General features: G+C 37.8%; 1 protein-coding gene across 1 annotated transcript in view; it reads left to right on the top strand.

The window, feature by feature from the left end:
• The window catches only part of pth2ra (parathyroid hormone 2 receptor a), a 66,061-nt gene extending 53,815 nt beyond the window's left edge, over positions 1–12,246 (top strand). Inside the window, exons 12-14 of the mRNA XM_035676839.1 lie at positions 5,148–5,286; positions 10,438–10,479; positions 11,863–12,246. Of these exons, the coding sequence (XP_035532732.1) occupies positions 5,148–5,286; positions 10,438–10,479; positions 11,863–12,246 (565 nt within the window). The remainder of the gene's footprint in view (positions 1–5,147; positions 5,287–10,437; positions 10,480–11,862) is intronic.
• Positions 12,247–12,692: the final 446 nt, after the last annotated feature.

Here is a 12,692-nt window from a genome sequence, read left to right as displayed (position 1 = left end):
GTTGCTTTGTATAGATGAGCAGACTGTTAGTTAGAACAGATGATAGTGATCGGTGCAGTAAACTGGAAGCCATGCTGGAAGATGAATGTCAGCCAAAAACAGCGCATGCAGATAGAAAAATCTTAATCAGGGTGCCCAAAAAAGAAAGTACAGAGAAAGGAAGCAGGTGAGGGAAAATGACTTTGAATCACTGTGAAGTGAATAGGACTTGCAAAGACTAAGATAGAGTTTTCACTAACAGTATGCTCCAGTAGCTTGCTGGATATTAAAGCAAACACTACAGTTTATTAAAACTTGTGTTTTATTTTAATAGCTCTGATGATCAGTTCCATCATTTATGATAATACCCGTACTCACAAAAGTAATTGTTGAGATCTTGGAATGATTTTTAAAACCCCAGCTGACAGCAATCTTCCCTCCCTTCACTGCCAACAGTGGGTCAGCCTCTAGCCCCGTGTATTGTCCTGAGTAAGTAGAGCAACTGCAGACCAGCCTTTTGAAAGTTTGTATAGTTTGGTGCTATGTGATTAGTGACTTTAATAAACTCGACTAGCTTGAGAGACTGTTATTGTGAACATTGTTCCTTGTAAACAGGACTCTGTAAATATAGAGCACCTAGTAGCAGTTGGAGGGGGAGTAAGAGGTCCTTTTTGTTTTTCTCATGTTGGGTTAGAAATTAGTCTTTTCTTCACATTTTGTTTTCCTCGTTAGGGAAGTTTAGGGTTAATTAGTGAACTATTGCTTGTTGTTTTGGGCATTTCTGAGCTCCGAAGTCCAATAAACTGATTCTCTAAACTTTGATTAATTCTGCGAAGCTGGCCACACATCATGTTATGTCTAGGTTCCCCTACTCCAGGGACATAACATTACTGTAGTGGTCCCTAGCAATTCCTTACCCCTCTAGGTAAGGATATATTTACCTGAAGATAGCTGACTGATGCTCTTTGATCTATAGGTATCAGACAGGGTTTAGAACTATGTTAAAGCCTGCTTAAGAAACCTAAGCAAACTGGCTTTTACCAGCTTAGTTGTATCAATCAAAATCAAATCAATCAAATATATCACTTATTTAAGACCCAAATTAAAACCCAAAAAGAGAAGTTGCCTGAAGGAGAATAGAGACCGGGTTCAAGAGCCTCCATTTTAATGAGGCTCCATCGAGCCTCTTCTATCCCTATAAATTTAACAGCAGCTTCAAATCTGCTCAATTTACACCTTTAGCAACAAATCAAATTAAATGTACTACCCTAAACACCAATTCAAATACAGTCAAACACAAGTCAACTCAATTTATGTTTCCTGTCTAGGTGAGCATGCATATTACTGGCTTTGGCAGGATACCAGGTTGCAAGCGATGTAGTCCACTTAATTGGATGATTGTGAAAAGCCAAATCAAATAAGGTCTGATGAATTTTAATCATGAGTCTTCAAGTTGTTTACCATGTATGCCGTGGAAGCAAGAGAGAGGAAGATGAATAACATTAACCAGAACAAGCTTGTATTCATTTTTAAACTGAAGTCATGCAGTTAACGTTGCATATTTCAAGTAAAAAATTAATTAATTTCATGGACTGCAGTACATTAATTCTATTTTTATTTTCTCATTAGCAGTCAAATCAGGCATCCAAAGGGGGGAGTCAGGGAACAAGGTCACAGTTTCACCTCTTGTTTTGTTTTGGGCAAACACTTTCCTTTTCAGCCCTATAAATAAAAATGACCATGAATATGTAGATTGTTATTCAAATTTATACAGGTATTTTGCATTGTGACCTGGTTGAAATAATGTTTTGATTAGAATTTATTAGAATTAGAATTAACTGACAGCATTTATTATACCAATAGTAAATCAAAACTCGTTGACACATGACAATTAAGAGCTGTCACAAAGTATTAGTGTCACTGAAGGGATGAAGGTAAAAGCCTGCTGAGATTATACAAATATTTTAAATGAATTACCATTCATTACATTCCTAGAAGAGTTTGAATAGGTATAAAAGAGTACAAATCACTTCCTCTCCTTCCAGCAGAAGGTCTATACATGAATACACTGAGCTGAAGTCCTTATATGACCTTTAATGGACTTTAGATATTTCAGTTTTTCCTGCAGACAAACTGCAAAAAACACTATAACTTAATTTCCCAATGAAGACTCTTTCCCTCTGCATACCCCGAGCTGCTGCTACATACAACCTAGGTGGTCTTCATACACTGAAAATTGAAGGAAGGAGTCTGACCTTTAGCTGATGGCTGTGTGGCACTTTCACTGACATTTGTGTGAACATGAGAGACATGCACTGCATAAAGATGCTTGTAAATCAGTCAGCTTGGACGAGATAACATTTATCATTAAGTATTTATAATGTTTCTCATCAATTTATCTCAGATATTGCTTTAAAGGATCACTGTGCACATCCTCCAGTGTGTTAATATTGTATTCTGGATGTTGAATTGCAATTAACTGTTGTCTGAAGTGATTGGATTGTAGGAAAATTAGGAAAATAAATATTTTTCTTAATTGTAAGGACTGTAAGATATTTTGCATCCAGGAACCAGACACAGCTGTGGAGTAAGGCTCACAAAACAACAGAAAACACAACGCTTTATACTATTCTGTAGATTTTCCAAAACTTCTAGTCAAAGCATTGAACATAATTGAGCTAATTATATACACCAGATCCAGAAATAATCCCCTGGAGAAAAAGTTATTCAAATTCTGTCACTCTTTGATTTAGATGTGTAGCTGAAGGGATTCTGATTGACGTCAGCAAAATATTAAAAAGCTATGTTATAATAATATGCTTTGGGAGATGGAGACCTAGAGTTAGTTTGCAGGATTTAACACTAAGCCTAAACAATAAGCTAAAATAAAGTTGCTCCGCTTCAGTGTTGCAGTCAGGAAGTTTTCAGAGCTGAGGAAGAAAAGAAAATAATGGGAGCACACACAGATTTCCAGGAAAAAGTTGACATACGCCAATTTATTTTGCCCATGTCAGAAAAACTAACTTTTTCCTGGAAATCACTGTGTGCTACCTTGTATGCCATTTTTTAGCACCACAAATAAAATACTGGGAAAGGCGCAGTCTCTCTGAGCTCTAGCTACTGAAGGAAAATGAATATCTCCACAGACGAGTTTGAAATTCTTTTCTCTACTTCTCTATCCAAGCCAGAACACTCCTTTCAGTCTGTGGAAGAAATGTCAGCTTGGCAGCAAAAAATCATTACTGGTGTCAGTATCTAGTGTTGGAAGCCATTAAATAACCCTTTACCATATAATGACAGTAGCAGTGTTTACTAAAAGGAGTCAAATTAGCAGCAAATTAGTTCTGTCTAAAGTCAAACCTAAAAGAAAGGAACATTGAATTCAAACTTTGATGAAGTTATAACTGTAGATTGTTCTCCATAAAAGTTGTTGACAAATTCTTATCAAATGTATCAAATAGATACATTACTGTTCAAAAGTCTGGAACCACCTGCCAGAAAAGCTTCATTTTGAGAGGGAGCTACTCTATGGTCTTAGGTTGTAGTCTCTTTACAAATAGTAATTTTGTATGATTTTGTATGATTTTGTATGCAAATAAGAAATGTTTAATACATGGAGAACAAAATGCTGTACAATGGTTCAACCAGAAGACAAGACAAAGATACGTTTGAGCAACAGTGAAATAATAATATAAAAATCAGCCAAGCAAGTCGTTGGTAAAAGAAATTGGAAGCTTAGCATCAAAATCTGTGCAGATCTAAATAGTATCAGGTCACTGTTTCCGTGTCAAGTAAACAATAATGCTTGTTCTTCATTTCAGTGTATTTTATATTGTTTTATATTTGTGTTTATTGATGTGTGTTTTTTTAAATTGTAAGAACTTTCGTTCTAATCAATTATTGGTAACATTAATAAATTTAAAAAAAAACAAACACATTTTGCTTGTACCAAACAATACAAAATGTGTTTTCTTTCCTCAATCAAAGCTTTATTTCCATAGCTCTGACAGCATTGCATAGCCTAGAGGCCTATTAGACATGTGAAACTCATATAATTAATATCAGATTATATGCGGAGAATGCTCATAAAAAAAATCCATATAACATTAACATATTGTTTTTTAAGGAAAACACTCAAAAACAACCAAATGGGACCAAGAGAATAGAACTTAACCTAAAGACTTAAAATGTCATGTGTTTGATCAAATTCTTACCAATATATTTATCGATTGTCAATTAATCATCCCTGATTACGATCATCTTCAATCATAAATTATACACCCTGCCAAGGGGTTTTCGCTATCACCATTTTTATGTTAATTTCTGGTTGTTTAATGTATAATCTGAAAAATATTCAATGATTATTAATCTCAAATACTGTAAATTGTATATGGGTGTCATCCAAAGGAGTTTTAAGTAGATATTGTCAAACCTGGGGTTTGACAAAGGGTCTGGAAATCTTGCTGACATCCTTAAAAATACTTATTGGAGTCTGAAAGATACTCAAAATGCTCTGGAGTCCGCAGAATCTGATGCGTAAGAGTTTTATTGCAGTACACCAACAAAACAATAAGTGTGGTCCCGGGAGGACCAGACTAACTTTTCTGCATACAAACACTCTATAATAAACTGTATAGGAGTTCCTCCTTTACCAAAACACACTTTTGACAAATCAGAACCAATATTATAATGTTTGACAAGTGGTGACGTTTGTTTACGCTCAAATAGAGGACCGGATCTAATGGTTTTTATTTTTTCATGTGGCTGAAGTCTCTGTGAACAACCCTCCCCTCATATTCTGCTGACTCTGCACTCTGGCTACTACTGAGGATTTTCCATAAAACTGATATTGCTAGGTGTCTTTGGACTTTTGCTGAACTCCCCCTGAGATATCCACACACCCTCAGCTCTGGCTACTGATGTCTGCCACCCTAACCTTCAGCCTCGCCTCTAGTTTTAATAGCTGATGTCTTACATTCACACTCTCAGCTCTGCCTCCAACTCTAATGGCTGATGGTTACTTGTGCTTTGACTGTTTCTGAACTTTTTTTACTACTTCAGAGGAGCTCTCATACTTAACAGTATGAAATATAGATTAGATTACTAATTTTTTCAGCTGGGTTCTGCTCTGTATACATGTTTACGTACGTGTCTGTGTATCTCCGTAGGAAACTGGCAAAGTCCACCCTTGTCTTAGTGCTGGTGTTTGGCATCCACTACATCATCTTTGTTGGGATGCCTCATACATTCGAGGGGCCGAGCTGGGAGATCCGCATGTACTGTGAGCTGTTCTTCAACTCCTTTCAGGTATGACTTCTTTTTAATCCTGTAATATATGATGGACCTTTTCAGCAAACAGTCAATAGGCATGAGTCAACAGTGATGTTTGGTCTGTAGTGGCTGAGTCATGTATAATTTAAAGCCGTTTGGAGTCAACATCTCAAAGTCGGCATAGTAACTCTGTCCAACTCCCACCACCATTAACACACACACACACACACACACACACACACTGTGGGCTGACTCATCATAACCTCTAACATTTTCATTTAACGGTGTGGGACTGACCACAATTATCTTCTATAAATTACTCTGGGTGTCCGAGTGTCAGAGTCAAGACTTCACTTCGTTATTCAGTGAAGCAGCTTGATGATGAACTTAATAATTCAGATCTGCCGAAGTTTAAATGAGCAATTTCAAACTATGGGACTGACCTTTTCTATATATTAACTCAATTACAACTCATACATCATAATTTTTCCCCCTGTTTTACAAAAAATGTCTAATTCAATCTGTCCTTAAATTGTTTTATGGTAATGAATTAATCAGGATATCAAAAAAGAAATGAAATGCATGCAGCAAATCAAATCACACTACAGGAGCCAAATATAGTCACACATGCTCTCTAAATTGTCTCATTGCTCATTTCATGGAAAAAACTAACTATGGAGAAGGAAAATGTCTACTGCATGTACCACCAAAACCACAGTAAATGTAATGTAAGCCCCAAGTAGTCAAATGATTTGACAATTGCACATTGTCCATTCAGGCATTAGTTAAGATAATTGGTAATTTACCATGACCCCATTTCCAAGTAATGAAAAGCAAGGATGCACTGACATGAGTATGAAATTATGTGATAGCTATTATTGCTAAAAAGCAGTACCTTCTAACCCCTAGTTCACGTTTCCCATCAAAGGGCAAAGGGTGTATCTATGTAAAAATGACATTCATATCACTCACAGAGAGCATCAATGCCCATGATAAAGGCTTAGTCTTAAGATGAAATGAATTGGGCAAAAATATAAAGACATGAATAAATTAAATTGCAGTGTCGTTTGAGGGTGTTCAACCATCTTAAAAATGCTGGCAGGGTGCATCAGAGCGAAATTGCCCTGATGAACACTGAAGTGAAAGTGAGGAGTAAGTGATCTTTGAGGTAAAATGGAGTCACTTTTCATAATGGATACAATATGGATAAATATATCATATTCACAAAAACGTTACAGAAGAGCAATGTGTTCACAAATCGGAAAAATGACCCAAATACAGTAAATACAAAACCTTTTTATGGACTAAATGAGATAGACTAAAGCATTTGTTAAAGGGGCAGAGACAGCGTATCAGTTCTAGTGTGTATAAATTACAAAAGTTCATGTTCTTGTTTTAAAGATGCCGGCAGGAGGATTTATTTTAGCAATGAATGTACCCAAATTGCGTGACCCATGAATAATTATACACAGATGAAGTACACGTAATTCTTGCTGAAATATGACAGCTACTGGTATTTAATCAACCAGAAAGGATCAAACTCATTCATCCCTGGAGCAATAAAATCACAACAGTTTTATCTCTGACGTGCATCTAAATGTGTACAAGTTTAAATAAGTTACATCCAAGTGAATAAAAAGGCCAATTTAACACACATGAAAGAGTTTTTGGTCTGTGTGTGTGCCTCTGCCAACTAAAGCCAAAAAATTACTTTGAGTGCTCGCATTTGTGATGGTGACTAGAGACACAACAAAAGCACAATTTCATGCCAAAACGAGTACCGGAATTGCACTGCGCCATCTAATGTGCCAACAAAAACCATCAGCTGCATCGCTCCATCCAACTCAGCATGAGCACATTTGTTTGAAGCCACATCATTACCAAAACACAAACCATGAGATGTGTCTGATGAAAATGGCTTTGCACCTGTTGAAAATAACAGATTAAACATAGATCTTAACTGTATGTATGAAGGTCTGAATAAAAACTCCACTTGCTCGTTATCTACCGTTCTTAGTATTTAATGTGTCTATTATCTCATATTATATATGTGTATATATATATATATATATATATATATACGTCTCTGAACCAAATAAAATAATAATAAATAAAATAATTGGAATTTCACCTGGAAATATCATCACCTGGAAATGGCCAGTGTCCATTACTTGGAAAGCATCTATCTTAATGAATCTGACTGACTTCCCACTTTTATTTGAAGCCAAATACACAAACCAAGCTCTAAATCAAATGGAAATGGACTCGCAAGACAATGAGCTTTGGGAGACTGGTGCTCCTGAAAACCTTGCCTGCTATTGTGAGCAGAAAAAGGGAGCCTAAAGAGGAAGAAGTAAGAAAGAATGAGAGATTATGGAACTGAGGCTCTATGACATATTGTAAAAAGACCCAGATAACAAGGAGATAATGTTTGCAGTGAGGAAAATTCAAAGTCATTGTATTGCTTCACATCTTCTTAAGCTCCTTTTTACACATCATCACAGCCAGGGGAGAGCTACTCTGGTGACAGCAGTATTTGGTTATTTATCTAATGTCTTTTGCCAAACACTAAGAGATGAGAACCTTTTGTGCCTTTATGAAAACATAATGCAAGCACCCACTCACATATGTGCAAACTGAGAAAATACTAGTGATTCCTTGGGATTTTATAAAAAGCTAAACTACAAACCAATGACGATGAAGATTAGGAAACAGAGTATATCAGGTTCAGTCAAAAGTTGTTAATATACAGGGCAGGGACAGATAAACCTGCTAGGAGACACTGGGGGAGAAAAAAACAAAAAAACATCTACTGGGCCACCAATTAACCTCCAGTTTCTCCAACTCTCTTTTTTATGCTAAAACACTACCTGCCACAGGTTTGTTGTGTGATAATTAATCAAAAACCCTTAGTTCAGGAATATGGATTTAAGCACAATGCATTCAGTGGGTAATTAAGCAGGACCCACCTTAATGTTATCAATCTGTTGATACTGAGCTTCAGTGATGCACATTTCCAAACACATTTTCCATTTAATTAGCAGGAGTGTCCTGTTGAGTGTGACTGTTCATGCCAGGGGCCACATGGGTTGAAAAGTATATAGCCCTGGGCCATGATCCTTTTCATTTTAGAGACTTATGCCTGGTCTACACAGCATGTATGAGCAGTGCTTGATGACAGCCTCGCTGAACTGCTGCAGCTAACATGCCTGTGGTGTCCACACACCAGAGAGCTCCTGCTGCAGTAAAAGCCTTCTTAACAAATGAAAAGATTCTGTCCACAGAAACGGTAGGGAGCTTTCAATCTGAAACAGATACAGGAGGTGCTTTCATGTTCAGTTTTTCATGTTTGTGACATTTTCTATAGATATAGACATTGTAATTGTAGTGAAAGGTGTACATGTTGCTGTTTGAATGTCAATATGACAATGAACAGATCATTCAGAATCATATTCAATTGCAATTTTCTATTTTTGCTGGAAACCACGCTCGGCTAGCAGAAAATGAAAAAAGTGAGACTTCGACTCTGATCTGTTAACATGGTTAACCTGCAGATGCAGGCAGTGTGGATATTAAAGTTCACTTCACTCACTCTAATGGGAACAGTGATGCTAGGCCTTATACTATATAAATACTTCACACTTCAGTCATCCTCAGTCTGCTCTTTAGTGTCATTAGAAAAAAGTCCTTCTACATCAACAGAGAAGGTATTTCAGAACAGGTTCACGTCTTTCTTCAAAATGCTGGTTGAATTCTGTTGCAGTGACAGCATATTTTCCCATTTTTGTGTTAGATGTTGGTAATAATTCTCAGCGAGCTTTACAAAAAAATATTTCATGTGTGCATACATCTACGATACAAGGCCATCTTTTCAGCCTCTGTTCAGTGTGTTTAGCATAGATAGATTTTTTTGTGTTTAGATAGACAATGAGACGAACTAAAAGAGCGAGGTTCCACCTGGGACTCTTTTCTAAATCCTACTTTAAAAATGTATGACATGCACTTAATCCCAGCTGAGAATGTTATTTGAGCTGCCTTTTTTTGATGCGAAGGAGTCACTCAGTTTATGGTAGCAGTTGTACCAACGCCTAGTTCAAAAGTGGTTTAGGCGACTTTACTGACTGTTATCACCAGAGCAGAGATCGTTGGAGCGGCCAACAGACTGGAGCCGCCCTGCTCTGCCTTCGGTGCTGTCCGGTGTCACGCTGGCCTGTGCTTCCATCACATTTTGTTTTGTGGTCTGTGGTCATTTTGAAAATCTATGTACAATGACGCAGCTAAAAAAGTAGATTCAGCTCACAAAATGCGAGTCAACTTCTTGACTGATGACTTTCATCACAGACTTTTAGGGAGCAGCCTTCAATGAGATTATTATTATGAGTTCTTGTGACTGATATTCCCATACTGTGATTAATTAAAGCTCCTGTGCAAACACTCCCCTGGTGCTCAGAGCTCCCAGAGGCAAAGTCAGCGAGATAATAGGGCTGGTAGCTGCATGGCTAATAAAGCAAAAGTATAAAGTTTTCCCTTATCATTTAAAACTTTTGGTATGTTTAATGTGAACATCTGACACTGTAACATAGGCCTATATGACATGCAGTGACAAAAAAATAGGGGAAAGAAATATGTGACTGTTTTCTGCCTTTTTCTTTGTATATATTGATTTTTATTTTGCTATACAGTGCATAATATAGGCTACCTACCCTCTTCGACCACTTTTCAATCCATATGAATATTTGATTGTTTTGTATATTTAAAACTTTAGTCGGATTTTCTAGATTATATCTGATTAAAATTTTAAAAAAGAGCACTTGGGGTCTTAAATGAAGATTAAACAGAAACATTTTGACTATGGATTAACGTATCTGGAGGCTGTTCTTCTGTCCAGAGTACACTGTGTTCATTTAGGCTTCCCACAGATTCACTATCTCTGTCTGTTTGTCTCTCACCAACAAAGATGTGCGGGAAGGCACACACACACACACACAAACCACTTCCCATAAATCCCATAAATCACTTTCACAAAGACGGCGTGTCTCTCCCTTAACTTCTTATCATAGTGGGAAGCAGTAACACCGGGTGAAACGGGTCAGAACAGAATCGTCCCACTATATTATGTTTGTTCACACTTTACTTGGTTCCACTGTGATCTGAGCTCACAACTTGTCCATCATCTCTTCCTTTCAGGGTTTCTTTGTGTCCATTATCTATTGCTACTGCAACGGAGAGGTGAGTGGATCACAAACACTGCAAAACTACTACAGATACAAAATGTAGCAAACAAAGTACTTAAAACTTACTACAAGGAGTTTTTAACTGATTATGAAACAGTCTTAATGTAATACTGATGCCTCTATAAGACCTACATGAGCACCATTAGCGAGAAGAGTGGCTTTTTCTATGGTTATTCTTATTGCCTGTAACAGGGGCAATTTGGATGGATTCCACTTGAAATCAATGAAATGAGGCTGTGGAAACATTCCCGCTTCTGTGCCCAGGGGCCGCCAGAATCAACAAGAAAGGAAAGTTCGTTGTGCTACTTTAAAATAAACTAGTTTCAAATTAACCGTAGCCGCTGAAAGAGCACATGTAATTGGGGGTCTCGATGAAGAAGTAAAACAGTGACACACTTGAGACACGCTACTTGTCTTTTTTCTTTCAATTAATCTGTTTCTTGTCCTCTCAGATGAGATGTGATGGAAAGTGCTGTGGAATCTGCCGTTCTGTTTCTCTCTCTCCCTCCACTATCTCATTAAATTAAACTTTGTATTCAGCACTTTCAACTGGCAATCAGAATTGCCATTTCTGCCAGTTTTATCTTCAGAAAACCCCTCTGTTCTTTATGCCTTTTCTCTCTTGCCTTTTGTGATGCACACTGTATCACGTGGAGCACTCCTTTCATCCCCCAAGCAACTGCAATTAAAACAACTCAAAATTTGGAGGATAATGAAGGATTTTTTATTTTACTGTTGAATTTGAGCTCCATCATTTTGTCATTAACGCTCAAACAAATGACTCACGTATTGTGAAAAGGTCTCATCCAACAATTAACACACTACTCTGCAGTTCTACGCGGCTTTAAGCTGCTCTTAATGCACTGTACTTTAGTGCTTCAGCCCACACACACAGAGGGTATAGTTTAATATCACCACCTCAGCCTGCCAGTAGAAAACAGTAGGCATCTACTTCCAGCAAACACGCTTGGACAGCTTAGTATTTTCTATTTGTTATATTATTAAGCAGTAGAGATGGAAAATACACATGATGCTGGTGAAGATATCACTGAATACTTACTTCCTATTAAGCAAGTTCAAAACTTTGACCTTGTTTCTCAGAAGTTAGTTGAGATCCAACCAGAGCTAGGAGGCGAGTCGGGAGGTTGAGAAACAGTGGGATATTTTTACTGCTCTGCATTTGCCAGGGGGCAATTGTTTGCTCACATCCAGTGTTAACATTTGGTAATAATGTAATAATGAGTTTTGAAACTTTTAATTGGTTGAATTACAGTTCTCACAGATGAATCAGTGGTCTACATTGAAGCACGATAAATAAAAATAATTCATATTCTTCACTTTTGCTATATTATAACATTTGTTCCTCCTGTTCCCCCAGGTCCAGACAGAGATAAAGAAAACATGGACACGGTGGAACATGGCCTTTGAGTGGGAGGGCCCGGTGGTATGCGGCCGCTACCGTTACGGCTCTGTTGTCGTCGGCCTCAACAACAACAGTACCAGCAGCCAGTCCCACCTGGCAGGGGGTGGCCTTTCCACACGCTCCACTACGCTGGTTTCAAGCCGTGTTTATCGTAGCTCAGGTCCGCAGCTAATGCATGCCACCCTCCCAGGATACGTGATCAGTAACTCAGACCCATCGATACCTGAAGAACCCGAGGACAGTGGCCCCAAGCGGGTGGACGATATCTCACTGAAGGAAAATCTGCCTGTTCTTAGTACGAGTGCAACAACAGCCGAGGATGAGGAGGAAACACTGTAGCAGTCTTCTAATGTCAAAACACGTGATAGAGACTAATAAAAAAAAAAAAAAAGGTTCGTAAGTGGAGCTGTGCCAACCAAATCCGGTGACATGTAACACAAATTCTAAAGTATCAAAGACAAAGAAAAAGTAGGTATAAGACATCGAAAACTGTCTTGCAGCCCCGTATGAAAAAACAACCTAAAATACAATGAACTTGAAGCTGCCGGTATTGAAAGCAAATTTTGAATATGTCTGTTGACGTCAGCCTCCACAGCTACACATTTTTAGCCTTGGTGCTAAATGTTGTTGATCTGTAATGGAAATGGTTTGAATATGGATCTAAAGGAGGCATGTGTGTGGGGTATGGGTGCCAGAAGATGAAACTCATTACTGAACTCTTACTGAAGACAACTTGTTGTCACCTTCAGAAGCTTAGAAATTAAACTTAAAAAAAGGACCAAACT

Source organism: Morone saxatilis, unplaced genomic scaffold, assembly GCF_004916995.1.
Source record: "Morone saxatilis isolate NCDOM2014 unplaced genomic scaffold, NCSU_SB_2.0 Contig5, whole genome shotgun sequence".
NCBI lineage: Eukaryota > Metazoa > Chordata > Actinopteri > Moronidae > Morone > Morone saxatilis.
This window is presented reverse-complemented; position numbering and strand designations above follow the sequence as displayed.